This window comes from Hetaerina americana, unplaced genomic scaffold, assembly GCF_022747635.1.
Source record: "Hetaerina americana unplaced genomic scaffold, ioHetAmer1.1.p SCAF_11, whole genome shotgun sequence".
NCBI classification, from domain to species: domain Eukaryota; kingdom Metazoa; phylum Arthropoda; class Insecta; order Odonata; family Calopterygidae; genus Hetaerina; species Hetaerina americana.
The window spans coordinates 23,565,975-23,584,845 of NW_027286181.1; the positions used below are offsets into that span (position 1 = coordinate 23,565,975).

Sequence of the window (18,871 nt, forward strand, 5' to 3'; positions counted from 1 at the left end):
AACTAAATTTAATCCTATGAATAGTCTCTCTAGTTCCTTCAATGCAAGATTCTAGTATTTTATTTGATATTTTGCAAAGTATTTACCCCAGCATTTACAATTTCATTCTGCATGGACATTAAGTTGAGAAGAGAAAAATATCTTTTTGATTAAAACTCAGTCTGACCATGGCCTTTTTGAGTGGGCATTTTGGTCTGAAGAATTGCCTCGATTATATTAAGCTCCCAATAAAAAGCTAGTTGGAACATTCCTCATCTGCAAAATGATCAACAAAAGAACCTTCCCTACAGCCATAATTTTTCACAAACACCTACTTGCTTTTGGAAAGATAAAGAGATGGAAAAAGGGTGAGCCTACTGCAGCTCAAAGAAAAGATGAATTCTTTGAGACAGATTATTGAGGCATTATGGAAGTGACAAAAACTATGATTTTAATCTCTTTATGAATTAACTGCATATGTACCTATTCTGCAGTGTCACCAAGTAAACAGAGCATAATAGCCTAATTATAATAAGAACAAATATTATTATTTTAATTTACAGATATTTTGGAAATTTCTATTAAAATAAGGGAGTTAACCCGCCATTTGAAGTAAAATGGAGAAATGTCCATAGGCTTATCGACTTGGAAAGTAGGTATTAGCATCAAAACTGGAGCAAAAGGGAATAAAAATGTAAATCATGGCAAAGAGCATGCTGCAGCCATCTTGGCCTAGTTATGAAGGAGAGGCATAAGATAATTCTAGAAATTCAAATGTTTATGGGCCCCTTGTCAAATGTATATTGCTTTTTGAGCAGCATCTCTGATTTTATGAGTTTAATACAGCATCCTGTACAGCACGTGCTAACTTAATATGAGTACAAAAATACAGAAACACTTCTACCCATTTCTTCCCACGATCAATCAGGAATGCACCAGATGAAAGAAATATCACATTGAGACACTAGCAGACATCTTGTCACTAGGTGGACTGCATCAAACCTAACCTTCTCCAGAAACTGGCCCATTTGCTCATCCTGAGGCACAACAGAGAACACTTTGAATGCCTTGTTAACCTCTCCCAACAAAATACAACTTGTGTGCTCATGCAATTCAGCCTTTGCTCAAAGACCAATTGCCCATAATCTATGCCCTGTCAACATCTGTTAAAAGGAAACATTTACTAAACCTGGCAATACATTTTATTTAGCTGTGGAATATTACAGTTTCCACCTTGGTTGATTTAATTTATAACATTTAAAAATTTCAGTAAACATCAGTCAATTCATTTTTCATACTTAATCCCAAACTCATATATAATGTCTTTGAAGTAAATTCAAGATAAATTTAGCCATGCTATTCATGTTTTAATGTGTTAGACAAAACACAATCAGAAAATCTGATGGGATCATGAGTATACAGTGTAAAAATTGTCCTTAGACATACCCAAAGAATGTAGACTCATACATACTCTATGGTTACACCATTATTTGAATTATGTATGTGAGATCATTTCAAGTTTAATGGGTGAACATTAAGAAAATATTTAATAAGAGAACAAATAATTATTGTTTATATAAATACTACTGCTTGAAACACCAACAGTACAATTGACTTATTACAAATAGATACTACAATATTCTAAGCACAAAACACACACAATTTAATACTATCATAATTACATATGCACACAGAGATCACAGTCTTGATTAAGCTAACAACAAAACTAAACAAAATAGGCACTGGAAAAACCATTACTAATAACTCATGGCAAGATATTTGCTTCCAGAAAATATTTACAGCAACCAGCATATGCTAATTCAATGCAGAAACAGCTTCCAAAGCTGGCATTGTATAGCTATAAATAATGAATTTACAAGAACCAATATAAATTAAACAAATTAAATTTCACAAATCAAAATTTGATCATTACTTTTGAAATTCAAATTTTGAATGGTATTTTTTAATTGTACACAATTATGTGTAAAATATACTTTTACAAACTTCACTCATAAAAAATTCTATAGCTCCTGAAAAATTTTTGATAAACACAGGACAAAATGGTTAACAATTCTAAATTTCAATGAAATGCTTATTTGTGTCAAATCAACAATTACCTATACACTGAACATGTGGCAAACCAACTACATCAGCATGTTTAGAGAACTGACAGAAGTTTGACCAATAGTTTATGAGAATTTTATATAGGTATTAGTAATAGATTTCAACTACATACATGACCAAAGTTGGTCATAGTAATTTGGTATTGAACACCACTACATGCTTTTTTATGATGCATGACTACAATTACAGTGGTAATTGAATTCTTCATTAATTCAGTCCTACAGTAGTTAACTATTTAGCTATGAGAAATATATAGCACTTGTTGTGACTAAGCTTCTAGCACCAAAGCATTTAAGAAATATGCTATAATTTGATTGTATTTTGAACCCATTTACATATTCTGAAACTGCCTGATGCAAGCTGAAAACATTAAGTCCACTTGTTTATTACCAATGTCAAAAAACATCTTCTATATTGCCATGTCTTTATGTTCATTCTCTATGAGAATTATCATTTCCTACTAGTGTCAGCCTTGACAAAACATGAGCAGCAAGATGGCAGACGGAATGTATCTGAAAGTGCTTTTCCATCATCATTTAATGCCAACATTCTTCGATATATATATTTCTGCCGACATGTTGTTTTATAACCCAATGGAAACGATGCTGTTAGAAGACATTCCGACTCAGGTTTCCTGTTGATTGAGAGAAAATACATTGATTTTTTGAAGATTTACATGACAATATATGTTATTACTGTATTTAGGGTGAATATCCAAGTATGTAGGGGCCTATGCAAATATTCCCAACACTCTTTTCAATTACAAAATAAGGCTTCCTATTGATTAAAATATAATTTATGAGCAAACTACCATTAATAAAATTAAATCCACATTATAGTCATAATGATTGCCTGTCTAACTTTCTAAGAGCTTCATGTTGATACCTTCATCATAAATCTAACTTGATACTTGGAATACATTGCTATATTATGCTCTTGAAATTGATCTTGTTAGATGATTTTAGTAATTTAAGACTGCTTTGTAGACAAGCTTTAAATAAAATTTTTGTTATTTGTATTAACCCCATGAAAACAATATCAAATCTTAATTATGGAAAAGGCCATTATAGAACAAAACCTTTGAGGGTTTTATTTGGATAGAAAATTATGAAGTACAACACTACATTGACCTTCATATTGTACAACATAGTACTTCGGCTTTCAAAGACACCAGCTTGCGGATATAATTATTCTGTAAATTTGCAGATTCGGTAGTAGAATGATGATCAAATCAACATATTAGAAGATGGTTAGTCACATATTTTCAGTAAAAATAATTCACTACCACAATAAAATGAGAATATTTGGAAACCAAATAGTGCTCTTGAGATAATTAAAAAGGATTAGAGGGGTGGTTATCTAATAAATGAGGGTCGAATTTTGCATGGTCATAATGGTCATCAATTTGCTATAGACCAGGTTTGAAAGGGTGGTTAGTTCACATATCCCTTGGCCTCTGGGCTTGCTCTGATCAAATATCTGTTAGAGACAGCTTAACCATCTAAGGAGTGCAATAAGCCATATGAGAAAATATTGTCTATCATAATGGTGAAAAAAACAAACGAAAACTCTCTGCAGGTTAGCTACGCAGGTGCATGCAATTCCAATTAACTTAAAACACCAAAAGGATAATTAAAAGCCATACAATTTGGTTAAATTTTATAGAAATAAAATTTCAAGATGATTGATTGAATTACATTGATATTTATAAATATTAGATATGTAGAAAATAAATTTAAATCTATCAATTTAGATATTGGACATAAAACCACATAGTTGTTGCACACTATGCTTTAATACCTCTTTTTCTGTCATGAACCATTCATAATTTCAATTTCAATATCTCCAATATAGTTTCAAAGTTAATTGCTATGAGTGTAACATCCTTTGGCACATGCTCGTATTGTGCTCCTTGTGATTGGTTTATATATAGTATATAGAAAATATACACTGAGTATAAAGAAATCACATTTTCCAAAGAGCAACTCAATTTAAGCCATTTCACTTCTCAAAATACATAAATGGCTTATGCTTTCGAATTTAGCTAGTCTCACTTATTGGCAAGCATCAACATTATACATTTACAACTTACAACAGGTTGAAAATAGTAACAATTAACTAATAAAAAATCATTAGCTTGTTTTTTTGCATAATTAACTTTCAAAGTTAAGTGTATCCTCATTGCCAATAACTGAGTGCTAATTTTGATACCTATTAATGGATCTAGGTTGTGTCTTTTTTTTAGTGCATGGAGTATTTAGATATTAATCATCCAAATCTTGGGGGATGGCTTTCAACTATCCAATCTAAAATTCAAATGGTACATTTAACTGGTCAAAAGAACTTCATGAGAAACCAAGCATGATACAAAAAGGAAGTGTCATCCCCTCACACCACCCTTTAACTCACTATCCTGAACGTGTAAATTTCAGATGCCAAAATGTTAGCTCTAGGTAAGCTCTTTTTTCACCTATCAAAATCAAACTTTGGGTTGATTACTGCAATGATATGTGGATGGATACACATACAGAGAACAAAAAGCATCAGTATGTACATACCCTAGTGCTTGTTTCCCTTAAGATTAATAACTAGGAAGATATAAATTTTCAGTAAGCCTTGTTGGAAACTGAATCTCATAGGAAAGTACATAATGATAAATACATTCTCCTCTCAAAAAGAAAGACTTTATTCTGACCAACATTCATAATAAGAAGCACCCATGGATGCTAATGATAAATGCTAAATAAAAAGCAGCATGTTCTATTGGGTAAAATTGAAAGTATGTATTTAAAATTCATAAACAATAGATCTTGGTCTTCCATCGATAAATATGTAAATCAAAATCAGAAGGTCCTATATTATCCAATATTGCAAACCTGGTGTTATGGAGAGAATATCCTATACGATATTACAGTCACTCTTTTCTTTAATTAATTTTGTTTGAAAAGTGCCCATATATAATCAATAAATCAAATCATGAACCCATATTTGATGATTTACATTTTCTGTACTGATACTTGTATTTTACACATATTCTCAATGGTGACATCAATCTGACTAAAATGCATTTCTGCTAATTTAAAAATCAGCAGAAACTTTTTTGCCATTAGCAAGGATTACTGAAGCTGATTGTGAAAGTATCACTATGTGCAAAAATAATTTACCACAAATATTTCCATTAAAACCCCAGCAAAGGAAATTTTTGCTAAGTTTTGGGATAAAAAATATGTGAGATGTCTTTGCAATCAACAATGAGGTTTTCTGTCCTAAATTTACAGTAATTAAGCTACATGGTAATACACCTACCCTATGGAATTATGTTTTGGTGCCCTAAAGCCATCATTATGAGAAAGGGTTAGGATATTTTTATGTTCTTATTGTAAAGAAAATATGATGTTGATTAAAGAATACTCACAAGCATTTCTCAACCCTGACACCCTGTATGTATTGATCTTGGTTCACCACATACAGCCATTTGTCTTCCTTGTTTTGTGCCATCTTTGGATAAACTACTTGCTCCTAGAATAGATTTTCATTCTGTGATAAATTGGCAAGATTATTGCAGTGAAGATAATTTCACCACTCAAGTTATTCAGAGGAAAGAGAAGGGCATGAGCAATGGTATTTTAAATATATTTTCATATAACACACATAAGAAATAATTAAGTGATGGACATTCCATACTGTATGATGGAAATGATTTCTCCATGCCAGAATTTAAGCAAGCTATTAAGAACATTGGAAATATTTTTAAATAAAACATTGTTAAGTCCAGCAGTTCTTTCATTATCAAAGCTAGAAATAATTCACACTATCTCTCCCCCATGAATGATGACATAGGATGGTAAATAACAAAAACACAGAAACTTGAAGATGATACTTACAACAGACTGACATAAGGGATTCTCATCAATGGAGTCAATCCTTTGAGCAATAGTTGTGTCATTTAACTGAAAATAAAAGTGTATGATCAATACATTAATCTAAAATTCTTATATATATTATGTGATATACATATAATATCATTTTGTATCTCCACCAGTAGGGTTACTTACCAACAGGTCATTGCCAAAAAACTCCTTTAGTCCCTCGCCTTCATTTTTCAAGACTGTTTTCAGGTATTCACTATAATGAAAAGTAATGAAAATGATAGGAATTTAAAATAGTAAAAATGCAAACAATGGATGGGCTTTTGATGATCACAAGCAAAGACTTCCTATTTATTACACACTTAGTTATTTAAAAATGCATCCCTTATTAAACTCAACAACGTCAACTCTACTCTCAACTAAAATAAAGTTAAAAATAAAATTTTATTCCAATTTTAATCTTCCAATAAGTCAGGACAAATAAATAAATTAGGTGGAATGTATTTAAGTCATTTTATATGCTAAGAGCAAAGTCTACCGAATTATTAAAAATTAATGAATTCCACCATTCAATCAAAAATATATTCTCTTTAATTAAATGTTTTCATGATAGTTTTAAAAATTATAAATATAAGATATTTGGTAGGTTTCCACACAATTAAATAATACACTGTAAACTATAGTTTTAAAATATTGTTGTATTTTCTCTCTTTATTCTCAAGACCTGTCTTGAAAATGAAACTGCTGTCCATTAAGTATATTACAATCGTGAGGAAAATTATTACTGTAAATCAAATGACTGATCAGAATCCATTGATTCTATTTTTTTTAAATGTATATCTTTAATAGTGCATTGGCTTCTCAATAATTTTTCCAATGACAAAATGGACGTTATTACATTACTCTTTGATTGACGGAGTGCTCGGTATTCTACTTTCTGTTTACTTATATATTCTTTCCGCTCTTTAAAAAAAGGTAAATTTCGCACTATTGACCTCCCACAACATAACACTATTCATCGGGGGTTTATTAAATGAAAATTAATCAAGGTTAGCCGTGACTACCTGGGATAGTTGTCCGTGGATTCACAGAAAGTGCTGCCCTTCGCGCAGTTGGGTTCTACCGTGCCAACTAGCGGGGCAAATTTTCCCGGCCCCGACTTGCCGCCGCTCCCCTCCCTTGTGGGCCCCGGGAAGACGATGCCCTCCTCGACAGCGGAGCCCGCCTTGCCCGCTTCCCCGGTCGGCGGTGCGTCGACCGTACCCATCCGAACCGACGAGCCCCGGTCCCCGCCCTGCTGACCCCTCGAACCCGGCTTGGCCTTCGACTCCTGGGCGATGCTGGTCCTTCTGTTGTCTCTCAAGAGGGGCGTCGAAGAGGCCTGATGTTGAACCGCGGGGCGATCCCTCCCATCCCCCGCTCTGGACGAGTCCGGGTGGGTGTGACTCCCGGCCCAGTTGGGCGTCTCGTCCTTCCGTTTCCGGTTGTCCTGCTGAGAGGAGACGGGCGTCTGGTTCTTCTGCTGGTGCCTCTGAGTCTGTCTGTCAGGCTCCTTCTGCAGGGTGATTTGCGGGTTGAGGGGGGCGGAGTGGGCCCTTGACTGAAACGGGTCCTCCTCGTTTCTCGGATGTTCCCTCGACACATGCCCCGAGGTCCCGGAGGACTCCGGCTGGTTGAAGGGCCTGACAGGTTGAGACGGAGTTCGAGTTTGGCGTCCTCCTGAAAATCACAAATGGCAAGATAGGCATTAAAGTTAAGATACACAAGCAAGAAGAGTTCACCTGCTAAGGAAGATCTTTCGAGGAGGGTGGGCTGAGTAGTAGGGACATTAAAAGAACAAGTACGTGAAGTAACGTAGAATCTCCAAAGAGGAGGGAGTTGATGACAGACACTTAAGTAAAGATTCAATGGGAGGAAGAGAGTTTAATAGGAAAAGTAGTTTGGTTTTGTTCGTAAACTTAGTCGCTGAGGCATGAGGATAAAGCATTAATTGGAGGCTTTTTAGATATGGGTGGGTAGAAAAATGAAAAAAATTATAATGGACAGAGTGTAAAACAAACTGAGTTCTAACCATGGTAGGGAAAGAGAGGGGGTTGTTGAAATAGTTTCAAATAAGGCAGGACTAACGAATGGAGGAGAAAATTTGATGCTGAAGATTGTGACAAAGGAACTGCAGGAGATACCGATAGGCAATGGGCTGTTGCAAACGGTAATCGAGGGGAGAATTTTGGAAAATTGAGGTAGAGATATGTAGGACAAATAGGAGATTTTGATAGAATTAAAGGAGACAGAAAGCATGCAAAGCTAAAGAACGAGATATCGTAGTTACAATGCAGGGTCTATTCTCATTTTCTGTCATCTTAGTCAGGGCTCCGGAGTACCATAGTTAGTATTACTGAGGTCCATCAAAAACTCACCCAAAACCCGTAGACTACTGCCAACAGTATTGAAGAGGTGTGACGCCTTCAAGAGTTAAGAGCGCTTTAGCGTATGATAGCTCTAGCATATGATATTTAACTACTTCCCGATCCCCAATGAATTGAAGTAAAACTTGTGCCCTGATAAATATAAATGTTGACTGAAGGTGGTGCATACTTATGGGGTACTTTAAGGAGCGTTTGCGTTAAAACGAGAGGGTATGAAAGTAGTGTTCTAGACTGTTGTTACCATGTCGAAAGGATGGATGAGTCCAATCACCTGACAAATATATGGCGTGAAGACTTGAGTGGTTGAAGAGGAAAGGATTTATAGGAGGAATGGCCTCGATAGGATGAGTTTAAGAGGGCTCAGGAACAGAAGAGCTGGGAAAGAGATGAAATGGAAAGGTAGTATGAGGGAAATTAGTACGTAAAAGACGGGTGATTGCGTTCAGAACCTAAAACTAAGCGGAAATGTAATGCCATTTATGACCAGGATCCAAAATTACCGAAATCATCCCCTTCACTGGATACGACCCTCTGCGAGCTGCCGCCCCTAGTGTCGTACTGGTTGAAGGGGCTCACCGGGAGGCTCTGGGAGTTGTCCGATTGCCTGAAATGCCGGATGGTTTGACTGGAGGACTGCTGGGAACTCTCGTGGCCATGACTCCGGTCAAACTGGCTGTGAGGAATGACGGGAAAGGAGACGAACATCTGATCACCTGTTTGGGGCCTTCCCTCGGCGAGACATAACTGAAAAGACATAGGAAAATGCTAAGTTAATTGCCGACTAAAACGTAAGGCGGCGATTACACGCAGCATTTGATTCAAGAGTCAAGGTAGCCATGCAAACTGATGAGAGAGCTCACTCAACGATGTCGCACTCGATGCTTAAAAGGAATAGCCGCCGTCATTTTCGTCAGTCGAGTCACTTCTATCGATTTGATCAACGCTAAAAATTAATGTGTAAGTTCTATTTGGGCAAAGGAAGAACATTATCGAATGAAAGGTCAACATGAATGTCACGGAGGGATTATTAACGTGAATCATTATCATTAAAATCATTAAAAAAACCGCTTAAATTTAACTGACAGCTTGCTTTATCCATACACCATTGTAGGTGACGAAATTCATCATTATTAGAACGAAATCCAGGGAGGATGTCTATTCAAAATAAAATTATTTTCAGTTTCAGAACAGAAACCTAACTTATCCCAGTACTCAATATTTTCTTAGCACTTAACCTCACCTAGCAAGAGAATTATGAGAATCAGTTGATGTGACATTCATCAATTCCATCATCAGTGTTGCATCACTTAAATGTTGACAAGTAGGTTTTATTGGAGAAATGAAAGCTATTATATATATATATATATATATATATATATATATATATATATATATATATATATATATATATAAACTTGGAGAGTAGCAACCGATATAAGAACACAAAAAGAACACTCGCACGTTATTTCTTAATAATTTCGACGGAATTAAGCTCCGTCTTCCTCAGAAGAAACAGAAGTAAGTAGTTTGAATGGATAGCAGTGTGGTAATAAGTAAATTAAAATGTTTTGGTATTTGGTATACCATAACCGTTCAGTTTACTCATTACCACGCAATACAAAGCGAAACTTGAACCCATGATCTTTGGATTATCATTGGGAAAATTAACCAATGGACTAGTATATTTTACGGCTTCTTTGGAGATATTACTTCTTATTTACCGATAATACTTCTTTTTATTTATGATGCTCTATTTTAAGAGCGTCCCATTCACATTGATTCACCTTCCTCTCAATTAGGATCCAGGTACGATTATTAGTTTTCGATCACAAAAGGTCACTTTCAGAGAGAATTTAACGATTTAAATGCATGTACTATTCTCTTCAAAGAAAAGTTATCGCTGTCACAATCCACGCGAGAATATTTTAATACAAATGTACTGGTATGTAGACGAATGATAAAAGGTAATCCGTATATCGAGTATTCAGATTTCTTCAAAATTAATTAATATCCAATTTTTTTCATGAACCAGTATTAGCAGTTTCTGAAGAATAAATCAGATAGGCTAAGGTCATTTTTACCGTTGAGAGAAGTAACTATTTTCGAGGTCAGTGGGGTTTTATGAATCGGAGAGAGGGAAAAGGAAATTCCGGGTTCAGCATTAAGTCACATTTATGCCAAGGGGTCAAGAAGTTCAACCCTCAATCTGATGAGCGGATCACTTTAATTAAGGTTCTCTACACGGTACCCATGTAGGGAACGTTTAAACATAAGAAAATCTCCACCGATGGTACATAAACACTCACCCAAGGTGCAAAGAAAATATATTGAAGAATCACGTACACACTGCTAATCGGACTTTTTCCGCCATTTTCTCTCAGCAAATCGTCGTTGTGACCTTATCTTCATCCCTTGTATGTCTCTCACGAAATTATCCAGAAATACAAAATGTTTTTACGAGCTTCGTTAAAAATTTGTTGAGTGAAATGCAATATAATGGTTTAAACGTAGGATAATAAAGGATGGGACCGTTGTCATATGCCTAGCTACCTACAAGCAGCAGCCTGTAGAATGTATGTAATACATAAGTGTATTTCACGATTACTGTTTCAATCGAAATCTTTCAATATTAATAATGGAAATATAGACGTACATATTAAGAGAATATATAAATCTGTTGATTTTAAGTGTGATCAATGGTAATCGCCTGTGACCGTGGAGAAAATTTAACAATAAATCGAAACGTTCGTGGATGCATAAGTTATATTTTTTCATAACTAAATTCCTCAAAAAACTCATAATCGTTTTATTAAGTTTTATGCGGTCAACGAAGGACTTGATATAAATTCATTTAGCGCACCCTTAAAAACTAAGTTAGAGCAAATACATAATATAGAGCGTGATACTATACTTTGAAGAGTATTTCCATTGCCTCAAGGTAAAATATTCAAAACGTATTTTATTTCACGCATCATTAAAATTTCCGATATATTGGGGCGATAACATTATCGTTACCCCTCATAACCTTTTACCCCCTATCATCAAAATGTCGACATTTTCAAAGTGGGTAACTCAATCATAAATCTCAAAACGTTCTGGAACAATATAGCCAGAGAAACGACCAACATTTTCAATTTTATTTCTTATCCACATATTCCTAAATTGGAATTCCTTAAATTCGGCGCCCATAGACGAACGGACAGATGGTCGGAAGGTTGGAAACAAAGAATCATTTAGCATGAAGCAGAGAAATACTTAAACATTCAGTTTTTCCGACGTGATTTCCTCTCGACCTTGATAAATTGATTTCACTATTTGACAGGGGCAACTCTTTAAAAAGTGACTCCCCTAAAAATACGTTCGTTTATCGGATATGGGCTTAATGGGATAGTGAAAAATTAAACTTACTCATTTGCACTTTTGTAATAATTTATTCTTTCACTCACGTTTCCATCAATCGTTCACTCAGTCCTATACCGATCCTAAACTTTGATGAAGAACCGAGTTCATGAAGTTAATTCTTCGACAAAACGTCGGCTCCCCTTGTTCAAGCGGCGGAGAGAAAACGGGACAGGCTGACTCCCAGTTTCCCCTCCTGTTACATACGATATTGCCTTTCTCCGGCGAAATCTTCTTGTCGAAGCAGCGTCGCCGGTTTCCCATGGACCGTCAACCTCGGGAGATCAAAGCATTTCTCTCAAACTCCGAGGAGGAATGATTTCTTTCTGTTTCAATACTATATCGTCCGCCCAACCCAAGACGGCAAACGAGGCCGGAATGAGGAAGTAACGCCCGGCGCAGATTTGGAATTTCGGGTCTCGATTAAGGACTTTCTCCGCCCGCATTTTGCCAACCGTTTTTAAGTCAAAAGCCGTTCCAGTTTGTTTAGGAAAAGTAGTCTCGAAATCCCTTGATAGCACGAGTTGTATCAAAACAATATCATCCCACAGAGAGCAACCCGAGAGGTTGGCTTCAATAGTTCATCGCGAGGCAGAGTCCATCGCGAACTAAGCCCGAGGACGTGTGAAATCTACACAATCAAGTATTGATGGAATTCCTTATCCTGCCCCACTATTTTTGGTATTACACGAAGTTTCAGTGATCAATAAATTGTATAAAACACATTAATCAACCCTAAGGTCGGTTTTGTAGGTGATGATCGAGTTCACCCAGTACTAAGCCCCACGGCGTGTGTAATTCACACATCATGTTATGGGGACCAGTTCATTTCCCTGTGCCGGTTATGGTTTCCTTGGAAAACCTGGAACCCGAAAAATCACATAGCTTGGGTGGAGCTGCAGGCGCCCAGAAAGGCTTGCCTAGGAATCGAACCTGGGCCCTACGGTCAGTATTCCAACGCTCTACCCCTGGACTACCGTGGCCTATATAGGTATATGTATGCACACACAAAATTACATTTCCTGAAGATTATCCATGTGCATTGAAGTTCGTAGTTCGCAGTACATTCTGAATTTTGTGGAAGATTACAATTAACTTTTATCAGCAGAAATTAATTTTAACCTGTTCACAAAATCTTGAGTCAGGCTGCGTCGCCTGAATAGCCATAGATAAACGATCAAGTTTTCGAACTCCCATCTCGTATTCAGGCACAGAGTAATGTCGTAACGTGGTTTACATGGCTTATTAACGTTAAAATGTACTATACATTATAGCAAAAGTATTACTAAGAAGTTAATTCGTAGTCTACCGTTTATGGTAGGTTTTGGATGAGCATAGACTGAACACGTCTACATGTATTTGTGGCCACACCAGGGGTGATGTTGTGACCCTCAACCCTCTTGCTATTGTTCATTGAACTTTAATATTTTGTATCACCAGATTGCTAAATTTTCCACTTCCAAACTTCTTTGTAAAGAGATAAAGAAATGAAAAGTGAATAACATCTATCGTACAGCTTTGCTTTCGCAATTGCTATCCTATGTAATTGTTCACTGATTCTTATTTTCAGAACGTGATTACTTTATAAATGTCTCAAGAGCAATTATCAATGCTGGAGAACAATGGGAATCAAGAAAAATTGGTTGATGAATAATTTTTTCAAATGAAGTGCCTCAAAGACCTCTCTTCATTTGACCCCAAGTGGCAATTTCCATTATCAATACAGAGATCAAAGTGATAAATTGCTTCCAGGTATGCACTTTCCAGTATCCGAGATATTATTTTCTTAATTTCATCCTTAGTTAATATGATTTTGGAGTTAAGCTACATAAAACATTCTTCTACTAGTGTGCACTTTGGACATAATGAATCCCCAGATAAAAAATTAAATTGTTTTAAATGGCGTAAGTCGTGTTCTTCCATGACCGATTCAGAGACACGGGAAGCATCTGTTACAATAATCAATTATTGCATAATGGCACTGGGCTCCATTCTAGCTAGTAAAGGCAAAGATAGTCTTCTATAATAAATTTAATTTCGAGTAATCTGTGTAGTTTCACCATAACCATTAACCCCAGTTTATGCAAAGAATAATAGTCAATACATTTTTTAATTCGATAATTTTATCATTGCACGCAGAAATAAATAAGTAACATAAGTTTTTACTAGTCCACTGTACTTTCATTAAAATTTACAACGGTTTGCAATACTGCGATGTCATATTCTGGCAAATAGTAACGTCTTCATGGGTTTTATATGAATTATTAACGTTAAAATGTACTTCATTATAATAAAAGTATAACCACAAAGTTCATTCGTAGTCTACCGTTTAAGGTAGGTTTTGGATGGGCACAAACTGAGCACGCCTACATGTGTCTCGTCTGGCAAGACAAAACCTGCAAATCTGCAGACATTCTATCTGCCTTCATTTCACCCAACATGCATATCCCTTTCCTTCTACTAACTCGCTTCCTAATGTCCTCCTCTCTATCACGGTCTTCAGAATTCCATCGCCAGTAAAAATGGTCTGCATCCATCTCTCATTTCTTTTTTGATTTACAATACTGCGATTCATCAATTGTGATATCAACTCGTAATTGAGCTAATGTGCCTATAAACAATACAGTTTATCATGATATGATTATACGATTTAGAACAAAAATACTCAGGTTTTGGGAGTATTCACAATTTGTTGTCAAAAAGTAAAATATATCCGTCCATAATCTGTTGAATATGAGAAATATTTTTATCTAAAAATTAAACAACATTGCTAGTGGATTGTGGAAAAGATGTAATTATTGTCGGCCAAGTGTTGGGACAGCCTATATTATGCTAGATAATACTGTATTATATGTACCGTACTATACTTATACACTTACTTATAACGAAATAATAATACAGTAAGAATGATCTGACTTCAGCGCTGCTAACGCTGCAAACAATGTCGACGAAATATTTGAACTCTTAAACATAATTCGACTTTCAGGCTAGCCATTTTATCCTCGATTCGAGGACAATCAGTCGGTTAGGATTCCAAATTATGTGTTTATCAGGAGTTCCGTTTGAATTTATTAAAGTGATTTACGATATAAAATACGAATCTGTCCATTCACATAATGATTCAATGAATCTTAATTTTATCTCATAGCAATTCGATAACTCGGAATTCAGCGTCCATCTTTAATTGCTCTGCGATGCTAAAATTTAACCATCGAACAACTCCGCAAAATATGCAGATTTCTATTTGGTATGGCAAGATGGATTTCAAAAGCTACAATTTAAACAGGGAGACAATGGAAATATGAGTCAATTTGAATGGAGTGACGAAACTTAATTCTTCAATTGTCAAGTAACCACAAACCACCTCCCTTTATTGTATAAAAAAATAGTTTTAAAGACGTCAGAGGAAATGGTTTTGAGAGAATAAGTCACCGCAAACCGGATGCAATGACAATATTCACCTACATGAAACGCGACTGTCCCCAATTATCTCCCCCGTCATTCAGCTTCTGTCAAGCTGGTTGCTTCAGATTCATAGTGACGGAACTTGCGGTTGAAACAACTGGCACAATCACTGCACGGAGCGAAGGAAGTCGGCCCGACACTTCCTCTCCAAATGCATTCGAATGTCCAGAGCTATTAAAAAAGCGCTTTTGAAGAAGGAAGTAAAGCGAGGATTGCTGGTCTTCCAATTTCCCTATCTTCCCGAGTGCTGAATGAAGCACGATAATACCCCGCGAGATCTACTCATTTTTTAAGGACATGTCGAAGGAACTGAAGATATATAGTCCTCCATTGCTTGAGAAACGGGGATATTCTGCGAATTTTCCTTCACATTTTGCCGTTTCGGAGATCGAGCCACCATTTCACACAAAACGCCATCGCTGAGGGCGCTTTCACTATAATTAAAAAAATATATAGGCGTCGCAAAATGCGTAATCCTTGCGAAATGCTGTCGTCATAATGTACGCAATGGGGTCATCGACACTCATTTAGTTCGTTTTGAGTTACTCTCGAAACTGACCGGATACTTGATGAGCAAGAGGGTGTGAATGAATCTGCGAAAAGTTTTACGACACATCGAGCACATCTTTACCATCGGAAGACTGCGGTGACCCTGCGACCAAATCCGCAAATTTTACATATCACGTACCCTCCCGTGTTCTAAAAAATGCTCGTGGTTATTTTTTGCGACCGCTCCATGAACAAGGAAAGGTGACGCCGAGGCCTTACCTTCATTTTTTAATGTTTTTCCTCCCAATTCATTTTTATTGCTTCCGTTGATACACTTTGCTCACAGTATTGAAAACTTGAGGAAAGATGTATAATGAGTCAGACTTTGTCGATTTCTTTCAGTTGTTCGATAAGTGTAATTTTGTGAGTCGATTGAAAATACACATGAGTGAAGCGGATCACATGATGACCGCGAACGTATCACTGCTACTTTACTACTTACACCTACGTAGTAGTAGCCATTACATTAAGCAATATACTACATGTGCGGGGATCAGGTTGGTGGTGGGAGTTAGTATACTGGCTTTCTACCCTGAGGACCCTGGTTTGAATCCCAGATTAGGCAGGTTTTTTTGTTAACTCTTGGAATGCTGTGTGGAGAGCACTTCAAAAGGAGTGTGTCGTCCATCGGATTACTGTGGACCCCTTGGCGCCTATTTTCTAAGGGTAGGGTAATGCCGTAGCCTGATTTTTCTCAACCTTTCTTACCCCATTCCCTAAATATCCCATCCATACGAAATAACTCACCTATCCCAAATGCTGTAAATAACTTCACTTATCGGTCGCCCCCCCCCTAATAATTACAACTACTAATCATCTTTGATGTAAACATTGGTTGGACGATACCGTGACGATATTTACCTTAACCTTTGACATGGTAGGTTTAGTATTAGCAGTGAATATTAGGGAAGGAGATCACCAGCTGAGGTCATTAGCACCATAAGGAATAGGTGGGTCATTTGGTAGGGGTGGGATATTCATGTAAATGAGGGTAGAGTGGAGAAAAACCCGGCGTCGACCTTAGCCTACTCTTAACGAAAGGCACCATGGGATCACACAATTTGGCTTTGAATTCGACGGAGACAGAAGTGATCTCCACATAAAACCGTAAGTAGGGATCGGGATACCACTGAAAAATCCAGCTACCTCCGGAGAATCAAACACAAGTCCTCTCGATGAAAATCCAGCAAATCAGCCACCGCACCTTCCAGATCCCCGTAAATGTGAAGTGATTGGTTAATATAACCTTAACGTCATAATAGAAAAGTGTAGGAAAATTCAGCCAGAATTGATTTATCAGGTACTAGCCAGAGAGAATAGGTACGGTTCAAACTAAATTCGGATTTTATGTATCATTTCGGTTATTTAACAAAAGAATATAGGCATTAAGTATATTTTATATGTGGATGCTAGGCATGCATTAATTGTTTTCTCCGTTAAAAACGGGCAAATTTCCATTACCAAAGAAGTGGTTAAGCGGCAGAATATCAAGGGTGCAACTGAAGGAAGAGTGTCAATGATTTGCGTCGAAAATTTGTTACCAATGTTTTCCAACAGATCTGTAGTCACTAACATCTCTCTTCCATTTAATAGGTGATATTTATTGGGTGTCCTCATGAATGAGAGCGTTTCAATACTGGCCCTATATCAAATTTGATTGGTATCGCATACGCTGCCCCAGCTAATCTAAAGATATGCGATTTTCTATACACCAGAAGTTTATGAGAAAAAGCAGGCAGCCTACTGGGACTGGGCAGCCGACCGGAACCTTACCTGCTTTCCCGAAAACGGTCGTTTTGCACGCAGTAACACAAAATAATTAAATAAATTACATGCTGAACTAACATACGAGTTCGTCTATGAGTTGTATATTTATTTAGAAATTAAATTTTTGGCTCTACTTATTTTACCACAACGAGTCAAAGTTGTTCAAAGTACAGTTGAAATACTGGCGGATTTATTTGGAAGGTCTAATTTGTTTAATTTTCTCCGAGCGCAGAAACAGCTATGCCTTCAACGCTCGGGGGCCATGTTTCCATGGAAGGGTATCTTCACGCAAACTGCAAATGGAAATCATTCACACGGACTTTTGCTCAAGTATTTACGTCTGAAATTAATGATATTGTAAATATTACAAGTCAACTCTAAATTATCATACCTAACTCGATCCAAATTCCTGTAAGCTAAATGTAAACCTTGAACCAAATTTACTGCAAGTAGGTATTTACCAAAGACATATTCATCATCATCTTCTAAAAGGCGGAGTCTTGTCGTTGTAGCCCCTCTCCATTGCCGTTCTTTTCAGTTCATTGTAGAATGTTACCCTCATAGTACTTTTTATAAGTATATCATCTTTAAATTTCTTTCTTGGCCTTCCTCTTCCTATTTCTTCTATTATTTTCCCCTCCAGTACATTTTCCAGTAATTTTTCATTTCTGAGAACATGACCAACAAATTTAATTTTCCTTTTCTCCATCTCTTTTTTATTTAATTTCTCTCAAACTTCTATGTTGATTTTCTTGTCAATCCATCTTGTTCTTGTTATTCTTCTCCAAATGTGGCGTAGTAACTAAGACCGGCAAACCAGTCATATTAATGACTTTGTCGGTCACGCGCTACACTTCAGTAAGTGTGAAATACGCCATTGAATGGTCTACCTTCTGATCTGAATTCCAAGTGGGCGGGTAGGAGGCCAATTCCAACAACTTGACCGTGGGATTTTATCAATATTACACCTTCACGCACGCCTTTCTCTTCTCCGTCGGCGATGGCGGCGGCGGTGGGGGGGGGGAGGTTGCTGAGAGCGTGGGGAGGGTCAAAAGGCGTCAGTGAGGTGGGAACGTTAGCGATAGTGAAGGACGATCGGCGAAATGGAAACAACAGGAAACGTTTATGCATTTCCCTCATTCCGGTGCTCTTGCCTCCGTTTTTAAATTTGATCCGATAGAAGATCTTTCGAAGAAAAGAGTAATTGAGATTAATATAGTGAGATGTTTTCAAAACCAGCGCTGTTTAAGATCAAGGAGAATAAATCAGTCCCAGCAAATGATGAAGGATATA

General features: G+C 36.7%; 1 protein-coding gene across 1 annotated transcript in view; it reads right to left on the bottom strand.

Annotated features, from left to right (window-relative positions):
• Positions 1 to 1,507: 1,507 nt before the first annotated feature.
• The window catches only part of LOC139700968 (uncharacterized), a 75,622-nt gene continuing 58,258 nt past the window's right edge, over positions 1,508 to 18,871 (bottom strand). The window contains exons 2-7 of the mRNA XM_071599492.1: positions 8,899 to 9,142; positions 7,037 to 7,691; positions 6,159 to 6,228; positions 5,988 to 6,053; positions 5,519 to 5,622; positions 1,508 to 2,737 (exon numbers count right to left, since the gene is read on the bottom strand). Of these exons, the coding sequence (XP_071455593.1) occupies positions 2,554 to 2,737; positions 5,519 to 5,622; positions 5,988 to 6,053; positions 6,159 to 6,228; positions 7,037 to 7,691; positions 8,899 to 9,142 (1,323 nt within the window). The 3' untranslated portion in view covers positions 1,508 to 2,553. The remainder of the gene's footprint in view (positions 2,738 to 5,518; positions 5,623 to 5,987; positions 6,054 to 6,158; positions 6,229 to 7,036; positions 7,692 to 8,898; positions 9,143 to 18,871) is intronic.